This window comes from Colobus angolensis, unplaced genomic scaffold, assembly GCF_000951035.1.
Source record: "Colobus angolensis palliatus isolate OR3802 unplaced genomic scaffold, Cang.pa_1.0 Scaffold17, whole genome shotgun sequence".
In the NCBI taxonomy this organism is placed as follows: Eukaryota; Metazoa; Chordata; class Mammalia; order Primates; family Cercopithecidae; genus Colobus; species Colobus angolensis.
In genome coordinates this window covers 3729864-3753971 of record NW_012114821.1, presented here as the reverse complement: position 1 = coordinate 3753971, position 24108 = coordinate 3729864, and the positions used below count along the sequence as shown (strand labels likewise).

The window sequence follows — 24108 nt, the reverse complement described above, 5'->3', positions numbered from 1 at the left end:
CTAAAGCTTAATTCTGATGGAGCTGGAAAAAAAAAAGGAGAAATTTAAACACCGGCACACAAGGGAGAATGTCAGGTGACCACAGGGGTAGAGATGAGCGTGGTGCAGCCTCAGGCCCAGGAGCACCCGGTGTGGCCCCGAGACACTGGGAACCAGAAGCAGTGAGGAAGGCCCCCGCAGGTTTCAGGGGAGCACACCCTGGTGACACCTTGGCTTTAGACTTCTGGCCTCCAGCACTGGGAGAGGTTGCTTTGAGTGCCTGGGGCGTGCATCTTTGTCACTGTGTCCTATGAGGCTAGCATAGTCTTTGCTCTCAGATGCCTGTGGATCCCTGTGTGTGTCTGGCCAGGCCAGGAGGCCTGGGAGGCTTTAGTCTTACCTTTGGGGGCTGGGTGCAGCCACCTCCTGGGCCTGCTGCTTGGGCTGGGGCTCCCTGGGTAGGTTCAGCTCCAAGACATAGTGCATCTGGGTGAGGAGGGCCAGGAAGAGCTTGGGGTAGGCCTCCTGCACGGCCTGCTTGAACTCCCGGGCGAACTGCAGCTCATGCAGCATGTTCATGGCCTGTCGGGGGCAGGCATGGAGTGAGGCTTCTAGGCCCTGGGTCCCGGGACCAGGGGTTCTGACCTACTGTCCCACAAAAGCCACGTCCTAGCATGCTCGTCCTTCCCTGCTCCAAGCTCTCCAGGATCAAGGCTGAGTGTCCACATGCCATCCCTCCCTGTGGGACCTGAGCCCTGTGCCTCTGCAGCCTCAGCCTGGCCCTCTCTTGCACCCTCTGGACCCACTGCTTGGGTCTCGCTGCTGCTGGATGGCCTAGTGGTCCCCAGCCTCCCCCAGCTGTCCACCTGGATGCTGTCCACCCGACACCCCTGCAGACCTCCACCTTGACCCAGGGGCTCCCCCAGACTGCACACTGGATGCCACCATCTGCCCTCTGCACTTTGCTCCTGTCTGAGGGGTGGCCCGCTGGCATCTGGGCCGTCTGCTCTGTTGCCTTGAAGGCAAGGTCCTATGCTGTGTGGTCCCACGATACCCTCAGCTCTGTGGCTGGCACGCAGCAGGGCCTGATGCCTGAGAGTTGGGGAATTCATGGCCCTGGAAGGCAGAGTCAGCTGATAGCAGCCCCCAGCCCCAAAGGCCCTGTAGTGCCTGCCGGGGCATTCAGTCCATAATGTTCTCAGGGTGGGGCCAGCACTGAGCAGTGACAACTGGGGGAGGGCAGGAACTGGCGGCGTGGTGGGGTGCAGGGAAGGCTTCCCTGCTGCCCCTGGGTGGGTCTCACCCGTGCTGCTGTGGGGTCCTCTGGTAGGAGGCAGCATCAGCCCAGGGCCGACCAGGGCGGGGGTGTTGGGGATGGCCAGCTGACAAATCCCCGGGCCGAGGGGGTGCTCTCCCACCGGCCACCATTGTTAAGCCCTCATCACACCCCTGCTGCAGGCAGTAGCTTGTCTGGGGGGCTCTGGGTGGCGGGGGAGCTGCTGTGAGCTCTGGGCCACTGCTGGGGGGCCTTTGGGGCAGGGAATCAGCCTGGAAAGCTCTAAACAGGAACACAGCTGTGGCCTCATCAGGGACCAGGTAAGGGGCACAGGTGTGGCCATGCCAGGAGGGGAGCTCATGGCTCCTGGGAGTGTAGCAGCAGTGCCGGGATTATGAGGAAAACCAGAGGCTTCCTACGGGGGGTGGTGGCTGCAGAGGGCAGCCTCTAAGATTCCTCTAGAATCTATGACTCCCTAGAACCCAAGCATGGGGAGGGCTCTCAGGTCTGTCCACACCCTTCTCCTCTACCTGAAGCCCCTCTCTGAGGCCTCCCCACAGTGACTGAGTGAGTCCCCTTGCCAGCCCGGGGGACGGACACGACTGTCCTGATTCACAGACAGGAGCCCACAGCCCTTGGCCAGGAGGTGGGAGCTGGGCCTGTGTGGTCAGCCCTGGGCAGCTTTCCTCCAGGCTGGGGCTGAAATGGGTGTCTGCAGCCTGGATATGGAGTGCCCCCCTACAGCCTGGCACAGAGAGTGCTTGAGGTGCTACCAGTATCTGACAGGGTGGTGGCAGAGACTCACAGCCAGCGAGCGCAGGTAGGTCTTCTCCTTGGGGCAGGGGCTGCTGTCACTGGCACTGGTGGGCAGAGGCCGCTCCTGCAGCCAGGCCAGCAGCATGGTCAACACCAGGCGGCTCATGGGCTGCTCGGCCCCCAGAGCCCTCCACAGCTGGAAGGTGTGGCTGTGGGCAGAGAGGGCATGTGAGGGCAGTGCTGCCACCCAGGCCTGGCTGGGCTCAGCCACATGAGCAGGCCACCATCGCCAGGGCCTGGGTGCCTGGAACAGCAAACCTAGGCTGGGTCCTGAGCCGGACCTTAGTGGGATGGGGCTCAGGGCAGATACGAGCATTGCAGGTCGGTGTGGGAGGAGACCAAGGCGGGGGCTGGACAGGGGGTCCCTGGTCCCTGCCTGTGGTCTCACATCCACACCAGCTTCCTCCTGGGTCTCTCCACTTTCAGGGTCTCTCCGCTAGCTCCTCACTCATGCTGGAGGTTTCCTAATGTGTCCTGTCTCCCGACTGCCTGTCATCTTCCTGGGCTCCCAGGTCCTGCAGACCAGAGCCCCAGCCGGCAGTCAAAGCCGCGGCCTCCAAGCCCTCTGTTCTCTGACCTCCAGCCCTGCCTGTCCTTCCCTTCCTCGCCTTCCCTTCCTCTGGGCCCCCACCATGCATTCCTGCTGTTTGGAGCACTCCTTGTCCCTGACTAGTTCCCCCTCAGCCCTTAGGGCTCATCACAAAGTCACTTCCCTCTGGAAGCCTTCCCTGACTACTCCCTCCCAGTATGGGTTTGCTGGGGCCCAACCTGCTTCAAGTGACAGGCCATCACTAGTATGAGCGCGGTGCTTTACAGTTTGTAGAGTGCCCATTTTGCAGATGGGGCCACTAAGGACCGGAGAGAGGAGACCTGCTCTGATCAAGACCCTGTCTTGGAACTGGGGAACCTGGAGGCCAGGGCTGTCCAGTCCTGTGACCTTTCCATGGATCCATGGGGCATGGCTCAGTGAGGCCTGGAGGGAAGGAAGGCACAGCTGGGCTGCCCTGAGATGCTGGTGACCACAATGGTCCTGTTTACTACCCTAAATGGTCTTTGGGTCTGAGTGTTGGGTGGAAGGGGTTTGAGGGGCAGGAGGGCCCCTGGCATGAGGATGCTGGGGCTGGGAGGACCACAGGAGGGTGGCTCCGTGTGTTCCCACCCCTGCTTTAAGGCAGACTCAAGGGCAGCTGCCCTTAAAACCCTGGGGAAGCCACTCCAGGACCATCTGACCCCTGGCTGGGTGGGCACCGCAGCTCGGAGGACTCCAGGAGTTTCCACTCAGCTGGAAAGAGCTGGGCCTTCGGAGTCAGAAGGGTCTGGGCTCAGACGTCCACTCTGCCCGTGCTGTCTGTGTGACCTTGGGGAAGTCACTTAACCCCTCTGAGCCTTGGATTCCTGACCACAGAGTAGTGGGCAATTCCTGCCTCCAGAGGCTTAAGCGGGAGGATTCTCCCCTGAGCAAGCGTGTGTGCCCAGAGGGCGGGTGTTTCTATTCTGCTGCCCGCGGGCCTACCCCTCAGTCAGCAGGTGTGAGCCGAGCGCCATCGCGTGCAGTGTCCCAGGAGACCAAGCAGTGGTGGAATCGGCAGGAGTCTCCGACCTCCTGTGCATGACAGCCTCGTGGGGACACGGCAGAAAGCGCAGTGTGCCGGATGCTCAATGCTGCTCGAGAGATAAAAGCAGCGTGGGGGGCAGGGGGAGAGTCTGGGTGCCTTCGGTTTCAGACAGGGCAGTCAGGGACACTTGAGCAAAGCCCTGAGGATATCGGGAGGGAGCCAGGCAGCGATGCGGGGGAGAGAAGCTTCCAGACAGCCCTGAGACAGCTTGATTCCTGGTCTGTTCAGGGGACGTAAAGGAAGGCCAGTGTCATTGCGGTGGAGTGGGGAGGGGAGAGGAGGAGAGGGAGACAGTGATATCATCGGGGCCACAGCACGACCTTGATGGCTGCTGTGGAGGCTTTGGCATTGGCTTTGAATGAGATGGGACCACTGGAGGATTTTACGCAGAAATGTGGCACAGGCCTACGTGTGTTCTTCAAGTACGCTGGGGGACGACTGGAAGTAGGCAAGTCACTGGAGGTGAGAGCTGGTGGTGTCTTGGACTAGGGTGGTGGCAGCGGGGGCGGCACACAGGCAGGGGTGGGGCTGGCAGGGTTTCCTAGGGGATGGGATGTGGGTGTAGAGAAGAGTCGGACGGCACCCAGAATTCCAGCCTGAGATGCTGGGAGCAGAGTCACCAGGTGTGACATGGGGAAGCCTGCAGGGGGGGCAGGTTTGGGGAGGCCAGGGGTGTGGCCTGGCTGGGTCAGTGGGAGATGCCTATGTGACATGCAAGGGCTACTGTCAGGGGGTTGGGGGAAAGGCTTAGGCCAGAGGTGTCAGTATTTAGGGGATATTTAAAGCCATGGGAATGGATGTGGCCACCGTGAAACTGAGTGTAGCTAAAGAGGAGGATCAAGGGTCAGCCCTGTGGCCCCAGGGCTATGAAATTAGGGAGATGAGGAGAAGCCAGTGGAGGAGGCTGAGCAGGAGTGGCCAGGGAGGTAGGAGGAGAGCCGGGGAGGGCAGTGTTCCCAGGAGGAAAGAGTCACTGACTGAGTCAAATTCTGCTGACAGGTCACATAAGGTGGGGACAGAGAATGGACTATTGGACCTAGTGACGTGAGGTTACTGGTGACCTTAATGAGAACCATTTTATTGGAGCAGCAGTACATAAAGTCTGGTTCATGTGGGTCTAAGAAGGAATGGGAGCTATAACTCACAACCCAAACACAAACAACCCAATTCAAAAGTGGAGAAAGGGCTTGAACAGGCATTTCTCCAAAAAGGATAGACAAGTGGCCAATAAGCACATGAAGAGATGCTCAATGTCACTAAGCATCAGGGAAACACCAATCGTCACTCACACCTCCTAGGATGGCTACAGCCCCAAGATGAGAAATACCAAGAGCTGGTGAGTATGTGGAGAAACAGAAACCCTGGTACCTTGCTGGTGAAAATGGAGAATGGTGTAGTTGCTAAGGAAAATGGTACAGCAGTTCTTCAAAAAGCTAAACATAGTACTGCCACATGGCTCAGAAACTTCACGCCTAGGTACACACCCGAAATAACTGAGAGAAGGGACTCGAACATGCCTGTATGCCAATGCTGACAGCATCATTATTCATGACAGCCAAAAGGTGGAGGCAACCCGAGTGTCCATCAACAGATAAATGAATAAATAAAATATGGCCTACCCATGCAGTGGATTATTATTCAGCAATGAAAAGAAATGAAGTTCCAATACATGCTACAGCATGGATGAACCTTGAAAACATTAGGCAGAGGGAAATAATCCAGACCCAAAAGGACAAATATTGTATCATTCCACTTACATGAAATGTTGAGAATAGCCAAATTCATAAGACAGAAAGTGGATTAGAGGTTATCAAGTGCTATGGGGAGGGGGGGAAGATGGGGAATTATTATTTAATAGTTACGGAGTTTCTGTTTGGAGTGATAAAAAAGTTTTAGAATTAGACAGTGGCGATAGCTGTGCAACAGTTGCAAATATAATTAATGCCACTGAATCATACACTTAAAAGTGAATAAAATGACAAAGTTTATATTATACGTATTTTACTACAATTAAAAAATAACATAATATGCCAAACCCATTGAATTGTACACTTTAAATGGCCAAATTGTATAGTATGTGAGTTATATTTCAATAAATCTGTTTTTTAAAAAAGCGAATGAGAAGACTTCTTCATCTTCCAGTAGTGGTGCACTAAGCTACTTGAATCAGCTCCTCCATCGAAAACAACTACAAAGGTTAGAGAAAATATAAATATGTAGGCTGGGCGTGGTGGCTTACACCTGTAATTCCAGCACTTTGGGAGGCAGAAGTGGGTAGATCACTTGAGGTCAGGAGTTCGAGACCAGCCTGGCCAACATGGTGAAAGCCCATTTCTACTAAAAATACAAAAATTAGGTGTGGTGGCACATGCCTATAATTCCAGCTACTTGGGAGGCTGAGGCAGGAGAATAGCTTCAATCTGGGAGGCAGAGGTTGCAGTGAGCCGAGATTGTGCCACTGCACTCCAACCTGGGTGACAAAGTGAGACCCTGTCTCAAAAAGAAAAAAAAAAATAAGGGTCCTGAGAGTATTAAAGAGATGACGAGACTGTAAGAAACTGCAAGGCCAACATATGGGGAATATGATGACCCTGAGGGGTTGGGAGCAGGAAAGCTACTGATGTCCTGGGGGCATCTGACAATTCTGGAAAATCAGATCCTTTGTTCTGACAGCCTTGTGGGATGAAGGGACAGAGACCTAAGTTCAGAGGCTGCACAACGTGGTTAATCTCATAGGAGACCCTCTGCCACTTCCAGGCTGGTGCCTAAGTGGATGTGAAAAAACTCAAGCATATTTCAGCCACGTTTGAATTTCATGGGGGCATCCAGGGCATCTGAAGCACTGGATTTGGCTTAACGTAATCATGGGCTGCAGTATCCTTAGGTGCTTGACAGAGACAAAGACAAGTTGTCTTCATAATACCTTAATTTTGGGCCCCAAATAATTTCTACATTTTTTCCCCCCAAAACAACATCCAGTATGTAGTCAAAGATAATCAGACACATAAGGAAGGCAGACTCCATTGGTAACATACAGTAAGAATAACAAATAAAGTAGACCTGAAAACTTAGATATTAGAATTGTCAGGCATGAACTATAAAACAAATATTTGATTATGAATAAAGAAATAAAAGACAAGCTTAAAAATGTCTTCAGGGATGAGGAAACTATAAATGATAGAGCAGGTGGGAAAAAGAACCAAAATGACATTTTAGAAATAAAAAATACCGAATCTGAAATAAAAAAATGCAGTGGAAAACTTTAACACCACATTGACATGGTTAAAGGAGAATTAGTGAACTAGAAGATAACTCAAAATAAATTATACAGAATTCAGCAATGAGGGACACAAATATGGGGAAGCGGAAAGGAAGTAAGAAATCGTGCTGATTATCTTCCACTTGCCCCTGCAGATATAATCTCTGCTGTTCCCCATCCTGCCTCATGCCCCAGGAAGTTGACCTGTATAGATTGCATCAAGAAGCTCTCTTGACCTTTGGCTTCCAGTTGACTTGGCTAATGGTAAGCACTAGCAGGAGGTCAGAAGGTGGGAGTGGAGGAAAGTCAGGGTATTTATACCCCAGAGTCTCTCCCTGTGGGTGGCCACAGGATTGCTGTGTCCATCTGTCCCGTGGTCTAGCCATATAGACATCCTTGGTTCTGGGAGGACTCCCATTCCCTGACCTTTTAGTTCTAGAAGTTGGCAATGATTCAGCATTGTTACATTTCCTGGGGCACTGGCCCTTCCCCCGTCCATCACATTAAACTCTACCCTTGTCCAATAGCTCTTTTATTAAATTTTCCAGCTCAACCAATTTGAGTGTGTTATCTGTTCCTGACAGCGCTCTGAGTGATCTAGTGAAATAGAGGATATGGCAAGATATTGACATGTGCCTAATGAGTGCTCTAGAAGGAAAGTGAGAGAGAATGCAGGAGAAGCACTATGTGGAGAGATAATGGCTGGGATTCTTCCAGAACCAGAATATTCCAGAATAGGAATTCAAGACAGGATAAACATAAAGTAATCCATTCCTAGACACACTGTGGTGACTTATTAGACAAATAAAAACAAACAAAACAACAAACTTTCCCAAACCAGAAGAAACTAGAGTACTGTAAAACCAGTCACAGGAAAAAGCACATAGAACCATGAAAAGAGCAGCAGTCCTACTGACAGCTGACTTCTCAACAGCAGCAATGGAAGCCAGTTGACAGTGGGATGTTAGCTTGGTGTGCAGAAAGAAAATAACTGCCAACATAGAATTCTATACCCAGTGAAGTGTCTAATCAAGATTGAAGATGAAATAAAGACATTTTCATATAAAAACTGAAAACATTTGCTAACAGCAGACCCAAATTAAAGACAGTTCTAAAGGATGTGCTTTAGGTTGGAGGAAAATGGCCTCAGGTGAGGGGTGCGAGGCTTAAAAAGAAATGAAGAGCAAAGAAAATAGTGAAAATGGGGGCAACTCTAAATGCATATTGACTTGTGAGATTTAAAAATATACAGAATTAAACAACAAGGGCATTAAATTTGGGAGTGTGTTAAGTCAGTTGAAGACTGAAGGTTCTGTTTTTTGGTCTGGAAGGAAAGTAAAGATGGTAAATTCAATCCCAAATATATAAACAACTATATTATATGTAAATTGAATAGGTGCTTCAATTAAAGACAAAGGTCGTCAGGCTATTAAAAACCCAACTAAACACTGTTTACAAAAGACACATCTAAAACAAAAGGATGTAGAAATAGCAAAAGCAAAAGTCTGGAAAAAGACATACTATGCAGTATCAACAAAAGAAAACTGGTGTTATTATATGACTAGAGCCTTAATATTAGACAACATAAACTCTAAAAAACCATAGTAATAGCAGGCAAATGGAAATCTCCAACAAGTATATGCAACATAATGCCCTTCACATGAAAATATAAACATTATAACTTATATGGAGTTATAATTTATATGAAATTAGAAAAACAATAAAGTACTTTTGGGAATATGTTTAGGTGCAATACAACTAAATAAAAGGAAAGCAACGGAATGATGAACCTTAGATAGGGTGAGCCAGGGGAACGCAAATTAGCAACGGCAGACAACATAATAGAAATGTGTGCAGGATACTTGAATAGGCATATCACCAAAGAGGCTAAAAAGACATGAAAAGACGTTCAACTTCTCTATTTAATCATGAAAGTGGAAACGAATACCACAATGCTGATTAATAGCACCACCAGAGTGACTAAAACTTTGATTACTGGCTGAAAAGTGAATGCTAAGTGTTAGTAAACTGCAGAGTAACAGGAACTCTAAAAAAAATACTGCTGAGAGTGTGAATCAGTACAAGCTCTTTGGAAACATTTTGCATTATGTATTAGAGTTGGATATATGTATAGCTTTATGATGCAGGCATTTCCATCCTAGATGCACACACTGTGGAAACTGAGAGCTTGTATACATCCAGGCACATGTATAAACAAGTTCACTGCAGCATTGCTAACCATAGTACCAAACAGGAAATTGTTGACCTATAGTAAAAAGACCCAAATGTTGACCTATAGTAAAAAGAATAATTGGCATTCATAAAATGGAATACTATACAGCAACAAAAATGAATGAACTACAACATGTTAAAATGAATCTTAGACACATCATATTGGAGGAAAAAAAAAAGCCAGACAGGCTGGGCATGGTGGCTCATGCCTATAATCTCAGCGCTTTGGGAGGAGGCCAAGGTGGAAGGATTGCTTGAGGCCAGGAGTTTGAGATCAGCCTGGGCAACATAATGAGACCCCATATCTACAAAAAAAATAAATTAGCCAGGTGTGGTGATGCATGCCTGTACTCCTAGCTACTCATGAGGCTGAGGTGGGAGGATCACTTGAGCCCAGGAGTTTGAGGCTACAATAAGCTATGATTATACCACTACACTCCAGCCAGGGCAACTAAGCGAGACCTTGTCTCAACAAACAAACAAACACCCAAGCCAGACAACAGAAGAATATTAGAAGACTACATATTGTACAATTCTGTTTATACTTTTAGGACATACCCCACCATTGTTTCATGTACTTCTAAAAAAGAAAAAAAGGCCAAGATGGGAGTCTTATAGGAGACCCCAACACAGAGCTGGGACCCAAAGGTCTGCATGTACAGTTTAAGGGTGATCAAAATAAATAAGCAAAACTCAGCCCTGCAGGAAGAAAAATCGAGAAAACTTTCATGCTTCAGTCAGCATACTGGGTGGAAGTGGGAAGGGGTACGGATATCCTGAGAATTTGAACCCAAACCTGCCTGAATTCACACCACCAATGTGGCCCAATAAAATCTCAAGCAGAGACTTTTAAATTTAAAGTGGTCTCAAACTAACAGTGCCCCCATGTGACTGGCAGAAAACTACATAAATCCAGGTGTAAGGCACCATCAATGTAAAATGGATCCTGACTTCATAAATGTTAAAATGTAAAATGCACCCTGACTTCATAAATGTTAAAATGTAAAAAAAAAAAATGCTTCTTAGAATTGAGGAAATAAGATAAAAATTCCAACGCAATAAAATAGAACTGTAAACTTCTAGGTAGCTGAAGACGATGCCTGTTGCCTAGGTCTCCCCCTCCGAAAATTTCCTTGAGATACAACAACAACAACAAAAAAAAAACAAGAAGGAAAATAAAACTGCACAAAAACTGTGACTCCAGTGCAAATTCAGAGAGTTCCCAAACTTCAAAATTACTCTAAGCAGAAAGAGAAGAGTGTCAACCTTAGCATGAAATCTCTACCGCTCCCGCCTCATCCGTTCTACCATAAGACTGTGATAAAGGCAGGCTGAGAGAAACGGGGCGGGGGGTGGGGGGGGGAAAGAGGGAAGGGAGGAGCTAGCAACAGGGCTTGAGATTGATATAAAGCCTAAAGCACCTTCTGGAAGACAAAGTCCACCCTAAGTCTTAAAAAAAAAAAAGTTCAAGTGTCAGAGCCCCAATCACAGAGAAGTGACTTAAAAGTATGCCAGATTTGGAGGGCGGTCTTCAAAATGCACAGATTTTGGGTAAGAAAAGGGCAAAAAAGAAAGCAGAGGTATCCTTTGGAGATTAGGTAGTGATAGGGAAAGAGGTAAAAGGGAAAAAGGTAGGGCTCTGCAATGGAAATGGAACCAAAACATTGGAGGATCCATAATCCTTTTGTTTACCACCCAAACAGTATATTAAATTATCTGGACTTTGCTGTATTGACAGAAGAGGGTGCCATTGAACTTAAAATCATATAAAACCCTCAAAGAACAGAAACATGAGCAGGAACAAAATGAACAGATCCATAGAATTATTGTAAAAAATGAGAAAACAAAAATCAGCACACACAAAATAAGGAACTCCCCCTGGAAAATTGACGATGCAGGAAAAATACCCTAAGACAACATTCATTCTATGTGTCATTAAATATGCTCAAATAAGCATTTAAAGATATGAAAACTACCTGAATTATGAATTCAAAAAAGGACAAAAAAATCCAACAGGAGCTGAAAAGAGAGTTGATTGACTTCAGGAAAGAAATGGATGAGATAAAAAAATTATCTCAGAAACGAAGAAAAATTACAAGGTGTCTGAGAGAGATAAGACTCTAATGATAATTTAATAAGGGGCATTTAGGAAAACAAGGAAAGCAACCAAGAGAATTAAAGTGAATTTAAGAAAAAGTAAAAGGGATCAGAGGGAAAGTAGTGAAAATGGAAGACAGGAGGAATAGCATTTGTATTATTGGAGTCCCTGAGGAAGAAAAACAGCAATGGAACATGACTAATATTTAAAACCGTAGGCAGGGCACGGTGGCTCATGCCTGTAATCCCAGCACTTTGAGAGGCAGAGGCGGGCGGATCACGAGGTCAGGAGATTGAGACCATCCTGGCTAACAGGGTGAAACCCCGTCTCTACTAAAAAATATAAAAAATTAGCCGGGCATGGAGGTGGGCGCCTGTGGTCCCAGCTACTCAGGAGGCTGAGGCAGGAGAACGGCGTGAACCTGGGAGATGGAGCTTGCAGTGAGCCGAGATTGCACCACTGCACTCCATCCAGCCTGGGCGACAGAACGAGATTCCGTCTCAAACAAAACAAAGCAAAACAAAACAAAAGAGAACTGTAACCAAGAAAATTTTCCAGAAGTAACAACCTCAAAAAATTCTCAGTTCTTTTTTTCTTCTGCCCATGGACACCCCTGAAGAAGCATTGTTAAAGTCTCTCTTCTCCCTGCCATCGTGTCTAAGTAAGAGTCTTCTAAAGAGCCCGAACAGCCGAGGAAGCTCTTCGTTGGAGGGTTGAGCTTTGAAACAACAGATGAGAGCCTTGAGGAGCCATTCTGAGCAATGGGGAATGCTCCCGGACTGTGTGGTCATAAGGGACCCAAACAAAACACTCCAGGGCTTTGGTTCATCACATGTGCCACTGTGGAGGAGGTGGACGCGCCGTGAATGCAAGGCCACGCAAGATGGACGGAAGAGTTGTGGAACCAAAGAGAACTGTCTCAAGAGAAGATTCTCAAAGACCAGGTGCCCACTTAACTGTGAAAAAGATATTTGTTGGTGGCATTAAAGGAGACACAGAAGAACATCGTCTAAGGGATTATTTTGAACAGTTTGGGAAAATCGAAGTGACTGAAATCATGACTGACCGAGGCAGTGGCAAGAAAACGGGTTTTGCCTTTGTAACCTTTGACGACCATGACTCTGTGGATAAGGTGTCATTCAGAAATACCGTCCTGCGAATGGCCACAGCTGCGAAGTTGGGAAAACTGTGTCAAAGCAAGCAATGGCGAGTGCTTCATCCAGCCAAAAAGGTCGAAGTGGTTCCGGAAACTTTGGTGGTGGTTGTGCAGGTGATTTTGGTGGGAATGACAACTTTGGTCATGGAGAAAACTTTAGTGGTCATGGTGGCTTTGGTGGTAGCTGTGGTGGTGGTGGATATGGTGGCAGCGGGGATGGCTATAGTGGATTTGGTAATGATGGAAGTCATTTTGGAGATGGTGGAACCTACCGGATTTTGGCAATTACAACAATGAGTCTTCAAATTTTGGCCCCATGAAGGGAGGAAACTTTGGAGGCAGAAACTCTGGCCCTTATGGTGGTGGAGGCCAGTACTTTGCTAAACCACGAAATCAAGGTGGCTATGGCAGTTCCAGTAGCAGCAGTAGCTATGGCAGTGGCAGAAGATTTTAATTAGGAAACAAAGCTTAGCAGGAGAGGAGAGCCAGAGAAGTGACAGGGAAGCTACAGGTTACAGCAGATTTGTGAACTCAGCCAAGCACAGTGGTGGCAGGGTCTCGCTGCTACAAAAAAGACATGTTTTAGACCAATACTCATATGCATGGGCAAAAAACTCGAGGACTGTATTTGTGACTAATTGTATAACAGGTTATTTTAGTTTCTGTTCTGTGGAAAGCATAAAGCATTCCAACAAAGGGTTTTCATGTAATTTTTTTTTCTTTTTTTTTTTGCTCCCATGCTGTTGACTGTGAAATAGTCTGATTGTGATGCTGAATAAATGTCTTTTTTTTTTTTCTAATGTGCGGTGTAAAGTTAGTCTACTCTGAAGCCATCTTGGTAAATTTCCCCAACAGTGTGAAGTTAGAATTCCTTCAGGGTGGTGGATGCCAGGTTCTATTTGGAATTTATATACAACCTTGGGTGAAGCCTGGGTGGAGACGTCATTGTCTTCAGAGACCTTGGTGTAGTTGAACTGATAGTAACTGTTGTGACCTGAAATTCACCATTAAAAGGGATGGCCCAAGCAAAAATCATGGAATTATTGGTTATAAAAATGATCATTGGCCACGCGCGGTGGCTCAAGCCTGTAATCCCAGCACTTTGGGAGGCCGAGACGGGCGGATCACGAGGTCAGGAGATCGAGATCATCCTGGCTAACACAGTGAAACCCCGTCTCTACTAAAAAAAAAATACAAAAAACTAGCTGGGCGAGTAGGCGGCGGCTGTAGCCCCAGCTACTCAGGAGGCTGAGGCAGGAGAATGGTGTAAACCTGGGAGGCAGAGCTTGCAGTGAGCTGAGATCCAGCCACTGCACTTCAGCCTGGGCGACAGAGCGACACTCCGTCTCAAAAAAAAAAAAAAAAAAAAAGATCATTGACACGTCCTATGAAATATATCTAAATTGAATAATGGTACCAGATAAAACTATAGATGGGAATGAAGCTTGGGTATCATCCAGTAACATGTGTAATCAATAAACGATTTAATTCTCTTGAAAAAAAATAATCTCAATCTACATAATCAAAGGATGTACCAGGTGCGCCTGGGAACAGTAACCCAGAATGATCAGCTGTGAGACATTTCCTTACTGAATGATTAGATTTCAAAGACTACAAAAAAATCTTAAAGTCTCTGGGCAAAAAGATCAAATAACTTACCAACGCCAAAACACCCCTGTTGTCGTTAACTTTTAAAAAACAACGCAAGGCAACAATGAAACAGCATTTAAAAAATACTTAATAAAAGAAAATGTGAACAAAGAATTTTATATCCAGCCAAACCATTCTTCAAATAAAGAACTTTCAACATAAAAGGACCTAAAGAATTCTGAGTCTTTTGGAGGATGAGCTTCTTTAGACTAAGATGACTGGAAAACTTCAGGCTGGGAACTGATGGTGTGTGTGTAGACACAGTGTGGAGATGAGGGTGGAGCAGTAGAGTGTGAATGTGAAATGTTTTGACAAAGTACAAATATGTAACTGAAAAATGGGAGAAGAAAGGAGACAGAAAGAGGAAAATAGAGTAATCTCACTGATTGTTGTGCAGAAAACAAGTGGGAATGAAAGAGTATTGGGGTAGGAGGTTGGACACGGGCACAGGACCAAACTGAGGACTAGCTATCATAGGGATGGCGCAGAACCACCTTTCCATAAGGTACGCCCACGGGTGTGCCATGTCGGTTTACCATTGCCGTGGCTACACAGGGACGTTACTACCTCTTTCCACGGCAATGACCTGATGACCCAGAAGTTACCACACTTTTTCTAAGAATTTGTGCATAACCTACCCCGTAATTTGCACGTCATTAACTGCAGAAGTGCTTCTGAGCTGCTCTTCTGGGCTCACTGCCTCTGGGTAGCCCTGCTCTGCAGGGTGCAGCCCCTCTGCTGCTGTGCACAGCCGCTCCAATAAAAGTTGCTGTCTAAGACCATGGGCTTTGCTCTTGAATTTTTTCCTGGGCAAAGCTAAGAACCTTCCTGGGGTAAGTCCCACTTTTGGGGCTCACCTGCCCTGCATCAGTATCAAATAAAAAGGATGAACCTGGCCGGGTGCGGTGGCTCACACCTGTAATCCCAGCACTTTGGGAGGCCTAGGTGGGTGGATCACCTGAGGTCAGGAGTTCAAGACCACCAGCCTGGCCAACATGGGAAAACCCTGTCTTTACTAAAAATACAAAAATCAGCCAGGCGTGGTGGTGCACGCCTGTAATCCCAGCTACTTGGGAGGCTGAGGCAGGGAAATTGCTTCAGCCCAGGAGATGGAAGTTGCAGTGAGCTGAGATTGTACCACTGCACTCTAGCCTGGGTGACAGAGCAAGACTCTGCCTCAAAAAAAAAAAAAAAAAAAAAAAAGTAAACCTGATGTTAAAGGGCTGAATACTAAAATGGGGACTAAGGGCATTAAAATAGGTTAGGAGCACAAAGGTAACAACTAGGACAAAAATACATTTCCTAGATTAAAACAAAATTGAAGTTAAAGAGTAAAGAATGCACCTCTTGTAGAAAAAGAAACAGCAAATATCATGAAATACACACAACTACAAAATGTCATGACAGACCAAACATATCATTTGCATCAATATCAAGAGGCTTCACTCACCTATTACAAAAGATTTTCAATTTGGATCACAGATCAGGACAAACTTTGTGCTGTATATAAGATGGAGACCTAAAACAAAGGGATTCCCAAAGGCTAAAATAAAGAAGTAGACAAATACATACTGGGCAAATGGAAAAATAAAAAAGCAGGGTTAATGATTCTGAACAGATAAAGTAGATTCAAGTCCCCAAAGCATTAAGCATGACAAAGTAGGGCATCTCAATGCTAAAAGTCATGGTTCATAAAGATAGAATACTTCTGAATATGTATGTGCCAAATAACATGGCAACCACGTTCATGAAGTAAAACTCCAGGGATTGAAAGTATAGATAGAGACACACCAACATTTCTTTAGTGAGACGTTAATACACACTCAGTCCAAGACAGATCAAGAGGACAGAAATGAGGTACGTAGAAAACCTCGACAACACAATCAAGGTAAACCTTGTACATAGAGAGGCACACCTCGTTTTACTGTGCGTCACTTTATTGTACTTTGCAGATATTGCATTTTTTACGAGTTGAGGGTTTGTGACAACCCAGCATTGAGCAAGTCTGTTGGCGCCATTTTTCCAGCAGCGTGTGCTCCCTTCATGCCTGTGTGTGATACTTTGGTAATTCTCACACTATTTTAAACATCCTCATTATTATTAATCTGTTATGGTGATCTGTGATCAGTGATCTTTGCTGTTACTATGGTAATTGTTTTAAGGCACCATGAGCTGCGCCCATATAAGGTGCCAAGCTGAATCCATAGATGTTGTGGGTTCTGACTGCTCCACCCACTGGCTGTCCCCCCATCTCTCTTCCTTTCCTTGGGCCTCTCTATTCCGCAAGACACACAACAATATTGAAATTAGGCCAGTTAATAACTTAACATGGGCTCTAAGTATTCAAAAGGAAGAGTCCCATTTCTCTCACTTTAAATCAAAAACTAGAAATGATTAAGCTCAGTGAAGAAAGCGTGTTGAAAGCCAAGATAGGCCCAGAGCAAAGACTCTTGTTCCAAACAGTGAGCCAAGCTGTGAATGCACAGGAATAATTATTGAAGGGAATGAAAGGTGCTACTCCAGTGAACACACAAATACGAAGAAAGTGAAACAGCCTTATTGCTGATATGGATGAAAAGTTTTAGTGGTTTAAAGGGAAGATCAAACCAACTACAACATTCTCTTAAGCCAAAGCCAAATCCAGAGCAAGGCCCTGACTATTCCACCCTATGAAGGCTCAGAGAGGTGAGGAAGCTGCAAAAGAAAAGCTGGAAACTAGCAGAGGTTGGTTCATGAGGTTGAAGGAAAAAAGCCATCTCCATAGCATAGAAGTGCAAGATGAAGCAGCAAGTGCTGGTGGAGAACCTGCAGCAAGTTATCTAGAAGATCTAGCTAAGATCACTGATGAAGGTGGCTGCACTAAACAACACGTTTTAAATGAAGAAAGAAACCAACTTCTATTGGAAGATGCCATCTAGGACTTCCATAGCTACAGAGGTAAAGTCAAAGCCTGGCTTCAAAGCTTCAGAAGACAGGCTAACTCTCATTAGGGGCTAATGCAGCTGGTGATTTTTTTTTTTTTTTTTTGAGGCGGAGTCTTGCTCTGTCACCCAGGCTGGAGTGCAGTGGCGCGATCTCGGCTCACTGCAAGCTCCGCCTCCCAGGTTCCCGTCGTTCTCCTGCCTCAGCCTCCCCAGTAGCTGGGACCACAGGCGCACACCACCATGCCCGGTTAGCTTTTTGTATTTTTTAGAAAAGACGGATGGTCTTGATCTCCTGACCTCGTGATCCACCGGCCTCTGCCTCCCAAAGTGCTGGGATTACAAGCGTGAGCCACCACGCCTGGCCTTGCAGCTGGTGATTTTAAGTTGAAGCCAATGCTCATTTCCCATTCTGAAAATCCTAGGGCCCTTAATTAAGAATGATGCTAAATCCACTCGCCTGTGGTCTAGACATGGAACGACAAAGCCTGGGTGACAATGCATCTCTTTGCTTCATGGTTTACTGAATATTTTAAGCCCACTGATGAGACCTACTGCTCAGAACTAAAACATTCCTTTCAAAATATGACCGCGTATTGACAATGCACCTATCACCCAAGAGCTCTGATGGAGATGTACAAGGCGATTGATGTTGTTTTCCTGCCTGTGAACACAACATCCATTCTGCAGCCTATGGACCAAGGAGTCATTTTGATTTTCAAGTCTTATTATTAAAGAAATACACTTTGTAAGAGGGTAGCTGCCATAGATAGTTGTTTCTCTGATGTATCTGGGCAAAGTACATTGAAAACCTTCTGGAAAGGATTCACCATGCTAGATACCATTAGCAACATTCGTGACTCATGGGAAGGAGGGCAAAATAGCCACATGAACAGCAGTTTGGAAGAAGTTGATCCAACCCTCACAGATGACTTTGAGGGGCTCAAGACTTTGGTGGAGGAAGTAACTGCAGATGTGGTAGAAATAGCAGGAGAACTAGAATTAGAAGTGGAGCCGGAAGACTGAATTGCTGCAATCTCATGATCAGACTTGAACAGATGAAGAGCTGCTTCTTATGGATGAGCTAAGAAAGTGGTTTCTGAGATGGAATCTACTCCTGGTGAAGATGCTGTTGAAATGACATCAAAGGATTTAGGATCTTGGAATATTCTTTATCAATATTCTTATTGATAAAGCAGTGGCAGGGTTTGAGAGAATTGACTCCAAACATGAAAGAAATTCTACTGTGGACAAAATGCTATCAACCAGCATCACATGGTACAGAGAAATCTTTCGGGAAAGGAAGAGTCCATTGATGCTACAAACATCATCGTTGTCTTGTTTTTAAGAACTTGCCAGACACCTGAACCTTCAACAGCCACCACCCTGATCAGTCAGCAGTCCTCACCACCCACCAGCAAGAGGGTCCCAACTTACTGAAGGCTCAGATGATCATTAGCATTTTTTAGAACTGAAGCATTTTAAAATTAAGGTAGGTTTTAAATTTTTAAGGTTCTTTGAAAAGACATAATGCTATTGCCTACAGAATAGACCACAGTATAGTATGAACAGGACCCTTATGTGCACTGGGAAACACGGAGGCACATATGACTTGCTCTATTGTGGTGTCCTGGAACTGAACCTGTAATATCCTGAGATATGCCGGTACCTCAGACTCTACACCCTGATAACAGAAAATACACCTCCTTCTTGAGTGCCAATGGGACATTCACAGAAAGCGTTTAAAAGACTAGTAAATTCCATAAGGTGAAAACTTTACAGACAACACTTTCTGACCACAGTGCAGTAAAACTAGAAATTATTCACAGAACCACAGGTGTGTTCCCACATGGAAATTAGACATCTTCCTGGAAACAACTCGGGCTCTGGGAGCTTAGGACACCCCTGTTCTGTTGGCTTCTAAGTGTTCAGTGAAATGGGAGCAAGGCCAGCAGCTGGGACCAGGGACCTGTGTGTGTGTGGGAGTCACTGTCTCACTACCAGGTGCACCCCAGGCTAGAAGGAGGGTGACAGTGAGGACAGGTAAGGGGGAGTAAGACGGGTGCAGGGCAGTGCATGGCGGGTCCTGGGGGCAAGGCTTGCTGGGTCTGGAGGCAAGCTGTAAAGGTGGGAGTGCCTGAAGCTGGTGATGGTCACACCAAGGGATGGGCAGGGGAGTGGGTGGCTGTGGGGGATGGAAGACAAGGTCTTTGGGAGAGAGGAGATCCAGGCCTGGAGAAGTCAGGGTGAGGGGAAGACAGGGAAATCCCCCAGGAGTCAGGCATGGGGAGTGAGCTGGGGGTGTCCCTGACTGGAGTGAGGGGCCATCCAGGACAGGTGCGTAGTAGGTAAGTGGCAGGGGGTATGGACTGAGGACTTGGGAGGCAGAGCTGGGACTTTGGGAAGGAAGGGCAGTGAGCAGTGAGCAGTGACAAGGACCCTAGCCCATCTCCAGCTGCAGGGGTCTGAGGGCTATGAGAAAAAAGCCAGCCCCACCTGAGAGGGCTTTGATGGTCTCTGGGGGACATAGCGGGGTGGTCTGTGGAGGGGCAGGAAGGAGAAGAGAGTGTCTGTTGATGAGGAGAGACAGAGGGGTTTGCTGCTGGGCGGCGAGGCTTTGGTGTGGGCTGGGGTCTTGCCAGGAGCACCCAGGGTCCTGTGGCCTCTCTATCAGGTGACAGTGTGGCCTGGCTGGGTCAGGGGTTTCATGTGGAGCCAGGACAGGAGACAGTGAGCAGTGCCTCCCCTGTGCCCACCCAGGAGGTGTGCAGTGAAGAACAGATGTGGGCTCCCTCCAAGCACCCAGCCCTATAGGGATCCCTGTGGGCCATCATGGGGGCAGACAGGAGGGCAGAGGTCACCACCCCTGCCTGGGGAGAGGACAGGGGGTGGGCAATGAGGGAAGAGGGGCAGGTGCACCTGTCCAAGGGGATGGAGATGTCCAGGAAGGTGGCCACCAGCTCGCGGGTGTGGCTCCGGGCCAACAGGGTGATGGCGTGCAGGGTCTTTTCCTTGGCTTGGGGGACGCGGACAGAGCACAGGCGGAGGCAGATGGCCTGGGCCATGCTGGAAACCTGTGCAGAGAGGGAGAGGTCTGACAGGGAGGCCCAGCCCTGCCCTGGGAGCTTGAAGGCAGAGGGAGGTCTCATCCTGATGAGCCCCTTCAGATATGGCCCTGTCCTGAGCCATCTGGGTAGGGGGCACATCTGGGGGGACTGTGCCCCCCTCCCAGATGCTTGGTCTGCAGAGAAGTCCCAGTCTGGGGGGGACAGGTCCTGCCATGTGCTGCATGACATTTGGGGTCTTCTTATGCTGTCCACGTTGCCCAGGCAGACATTGGAAGGTCCAGCCCCCCTGCCTCCCATCTCATTCCTAAACATGCCACTTTGCCCATGAGGTGCCCTGTGCCTGGGGCACCCTGCCTTCCCCTTGGGGTCTCTCCTGATCATCCCTAATGCCCAGTGCCAGTCTGCCTGTCTGAGCTCACCCACTTGCAGGACTTGGCACTGGGCATCCTCTCTCTGGGGTGCACCCCTCACCTCCGTGTGGGGTCCCCCTCCCCCAGATCATATCCCCACATGCTGTCTGGACAACATCTGGCTGTGTGTCCGTCTTCCCTGAGACCTCAGGCTCCTCAAGGGGCTGGTCTGTGCCGTTCCCTTCTTTCCCCACCATCTCCATATTACAGCACACAGCGACTGCTCAGACCCCGCAGTCACCACCCAGGACCCAGGGGACTTGCTTGGGCCATTCACTCATTTGCTCATTCAAAACCATCAGACTAGCTGCTTCCCAGGGTGGGATCTGTGACTCCCCCATCAGGCTCAAGGACCTGAGCCCTGGATGCTGACCACGGGGCTCTCCCTCCACTCCCTGGCCCTTCCTAGCCCGACCCCAGTGCCCTCACGATCTTCAGCTTGGCCCCGTGCTCCTGGACGGCTGTGAGCAGCATCTCGGAGGCCGCCTGCACGCGGAAGGGGCTGGTGGAGCCCAGGCTGTCGATGGCCGTCCAGATGAGGTCATTCAACTCTGCCAGTGTGAGCTGCAGCATGATCTCCTGTACAGCAGGGGTGGAGAGAGGCCATCACCTTGGGCCACCTGGGCCTGGGCACCTGCCTCCCCACTTCTGCTTTTACCCCTTCTCCTTTGTCCCAGGATCTCCCAAGTCTCTGAGCATATCTGGCCTCCTAAGCCCCACTCCTCCAGGTTCCAAGCACCTGCCAGCGATTTGCAGTCTAGACTTGTACACGTCCACATCTGTCAGAGCCAACCATGGCCCAGGCTCTTTTCCACACTCATACTCCGTGCTTGTCCCAGGACCGGGTGGCCGGGCTTCCCCTCTCCCCTCTTCTGCTATCCTCTGCCCATAGGGCTTCCTCATCTGCCAGCCTTAGCCCCATGGAGTGCCCCCTGCCAGGCTCCAGTCCTCCTTATGAGCATTTATCAAAGAGAAAGTGAACTTCCGGGCTGTGAAGGAGCTTCAAGTTCACCTGGGCCAACCCCCAGAAGGGTTTGTGGGCTGCCCTCAGCCTTGGAGCAGGTCAGGGTGGGTGCAGCTGGGACCTGGCTCCTGTCCCAGGACAGGCAACGCTGTCCCAGGACCCTGACACCCTCTCCATCTCCTCCCAGGAGTGGCTTTAAAGGTCCAGAAAGGTGAGTCTCACCTCCACAAGTAGCCATGAGCTCAGGGGTAAGGAAGGGGCTCTCAAGAAATGCAAGATGGTGGGTGTGACCCCTGCCTCATAGCCTCAGACTACAGCCTCCTGGAGGGGGGACCGGGCCTCAGTCACTGCTGCAAAGGTAGAACTTTCTGGAAAGACTTCAGGCATTGTGCCACTATCTATACACAGCTATTTATACTTCAATTTAAGTAAAATTAAAAATTCAATTCTGCAGTAGCACTAGCCACATTTCAAGTGCTCCATGGCTCCCTGTGGCCAGTGGCTACCTTGGGTAGCACACAGCTAGAACACGCCCATCCTCCCAGAGGGTTCTCTGCACAGTGGGACACACAGCATTAAACCAAAGGAAGTTAGAAGCTGAATGAGGGACGGGAGAGCAGCCTGACAGAAAATTAGGGTGTCTGCAAAGATGTCAGAATGGCAAAACTCTTCTTTGCATGTTAGGATATTTGTTGGAGTGCCTGCAATCTGTTAGGACATTTCTAAGTATATTAGAACATCAAGTTAAATGTTAAATAATGGATGTTAGAATATTTATTAGAATCTTCTAATTCTAAAATTTTGATACAGTGTTTGTGAGAATGTTAGAGTATTAGCACAATGGTTAGAATGTTAAAATAATTTTAGCGGAAGATTTGTGGTAAGAACTTTTTAAAAGAATATTGTTATTATACATCGGGCTAGAATATTTGTTAGTTGATTAAAATCATTTGCTATAATGTTAAACTTTTGGTTAAAGCTAGCATTTAGAATGTTTGTGAAGAAATTCAACTTGGAATGGTGGTTAGATTCTCAGAATACTACAGTCTCAGGATTGGTAAAGACTTTGGAGCCATCTTCCTTCAATCAAGGACAGCAATAAATGTGAGATAAAGGTGGCAGTGATGGTAGAAGTGGTGGTGGTGGTGGTGATAATGATGGTGGTGCAAGGTCATAGTAATGCAGATGGTGATGATGGTTGTAGTCATGGTGATGCGGTGGTGGTGGCAATGGTGGTGATGGTGATGGTGGTGATAATGGTGGTGGTGATGATGACAGTGATCATGATGGTGGTGATGCTGTTGGTGGTGATGATTGTGGAGGTGGTGATGGTAGTAATGGTGGTGGAGGAGATGGTTGTGGTGATGGTGATGGTGGTGATGATGCTGGTGGTGGTGGCTGTGGTGGTGGTGGTGATGATGCTTATGGTGATGGTGGTGGTAGTGATGATGGTGATGGTGATGCTGGTGGTCGCTGTGAAGGTGATAATGGTGGTGATAATGGTGGTGGTGGTGACAGTGACAGTGACCATGATGGTGGTGATAATGCTGGTGGTGATGATGACAGTGGGGGTAGTGATAAATATATTACGTATCCAAGACCAAATGAGGAGTTAGGGACAAACTTGGGACCAGAACCCAGGCCCAAAGTGTCTGTTCCTCAGCTGGAACCTTTTCAGCCCTGTGGTTCTATGATAGTTCTGTGATTAGCAGACCCTCCCATCCTCTCTCTTCTCCTGCTCCTGTCTGTCTGGGGAGAGCCAGAGCTGGACACCCATGGTCTGTGTGCAGGGACCACATGGGGTGAAGCAGCTGCCCCTTCAGTGAAACTCTTCCTTCCCAGCTCTGCCTCTGCCTTCAGGGTGGGTTCTGTAGGGTAAACTGCAGCCAAGTGAGGTATTTCCCTTCTGGACACAGACAGTGAGTTGGCCCCAGGGCTTTAGATTTTCCACACTAAACTTCTAACTGGCCTCAGCACACCAATGGCTTGCAACAGTTGCTGAGAGCATGGATTCTGGAGTAGCTGGGGCTGGATCAGATTCCAGTGGGGCACTGACCAGCCCTGTGCCACCATTTCTGCATCGTTTGGCTCAATTCAGTTTATAAAACTTGAGGAAAGGATGTAGTAATGTCTGTGAAGCCCCTGGCATAGGTAATAAGTAGGCATCTAATGTGTGCTGGACCCCCAAACCTTCCTGGCTCCACCTCAGCAACGTGGGAGAGAGCAAGCGAGCACACTTACGCACCACTCCCCACTCCCCAGATATGTGGCGTGCTCTGGTCATGCCCCTGCCCTGCCCTCCACTCTAAGGACTTTGACCTTGATGACTTGGGAGCTGCCAAGCTGGAAGATGCGGTTCTTTGCCATCTCCTGGGGGCCCAGGGTAGTGGCCTTCTGGTCTCTGCTGCTCCAGAGTGGGGCTCCGTCTGAATGGGCCTGGGAGAGCTCTGTAGAGGCCTGTGATTCTGCCTGCAAAGCTTCTCCTGCTGTCCAGGGACAGGGTGGGGTGAAGGCAGGGTGAAGGTGGGCTTGGGGTCTAGTCTGGGACAGAGCAGGGTTAGGGTAGGGTCATCTGTAATTAGGGTCAGGCTTGTGCCCAGTTTGGGGACTGGGATTAGAGTGGTGGGGGTCAGGGTAAGGCCATTACAGGGTTATGGCTCAGA

The 24108-nt window shown here is 48.2% G+C and overlaps 1 protein-coding gene across 1 annotated transcript in view; it reads right to left on the bottom strand.

Moving 5' to 3' along the window:
- The window catches only part of MROH5 (maestro heat-like repeat family member 5), a 72315-nt gene that overhangs the window by 12729 nt on the left and 35478 nt on the right, over positions 1 to 24108 (bottom strand). Inside the window, exons 17-21 of the mRNA XM_011938121.1 lie at positions 23765 to 23931; positions 20911 to 21060; positions 19923 to 20077; positions 2061 to 2220; positions 380 to 561 (exon numbers count right to left, since the gene is read on the bottom strand). Of these exons, the coding sequence (XP_011793511.1) occupies positions 380 to 561; positions 2061 to 2220; positions 19923 to 20077; positions 20911 to 21060; positions 23765 to 23931 (814 nt within the window). The remainder of the gene's footprint in view (positions 1 to 379; positions 562 to 2060; positions 2221 to 19922; positions 20078 to 20910; positions 21061 to 23764; positions 23932 to 24108) is intronic.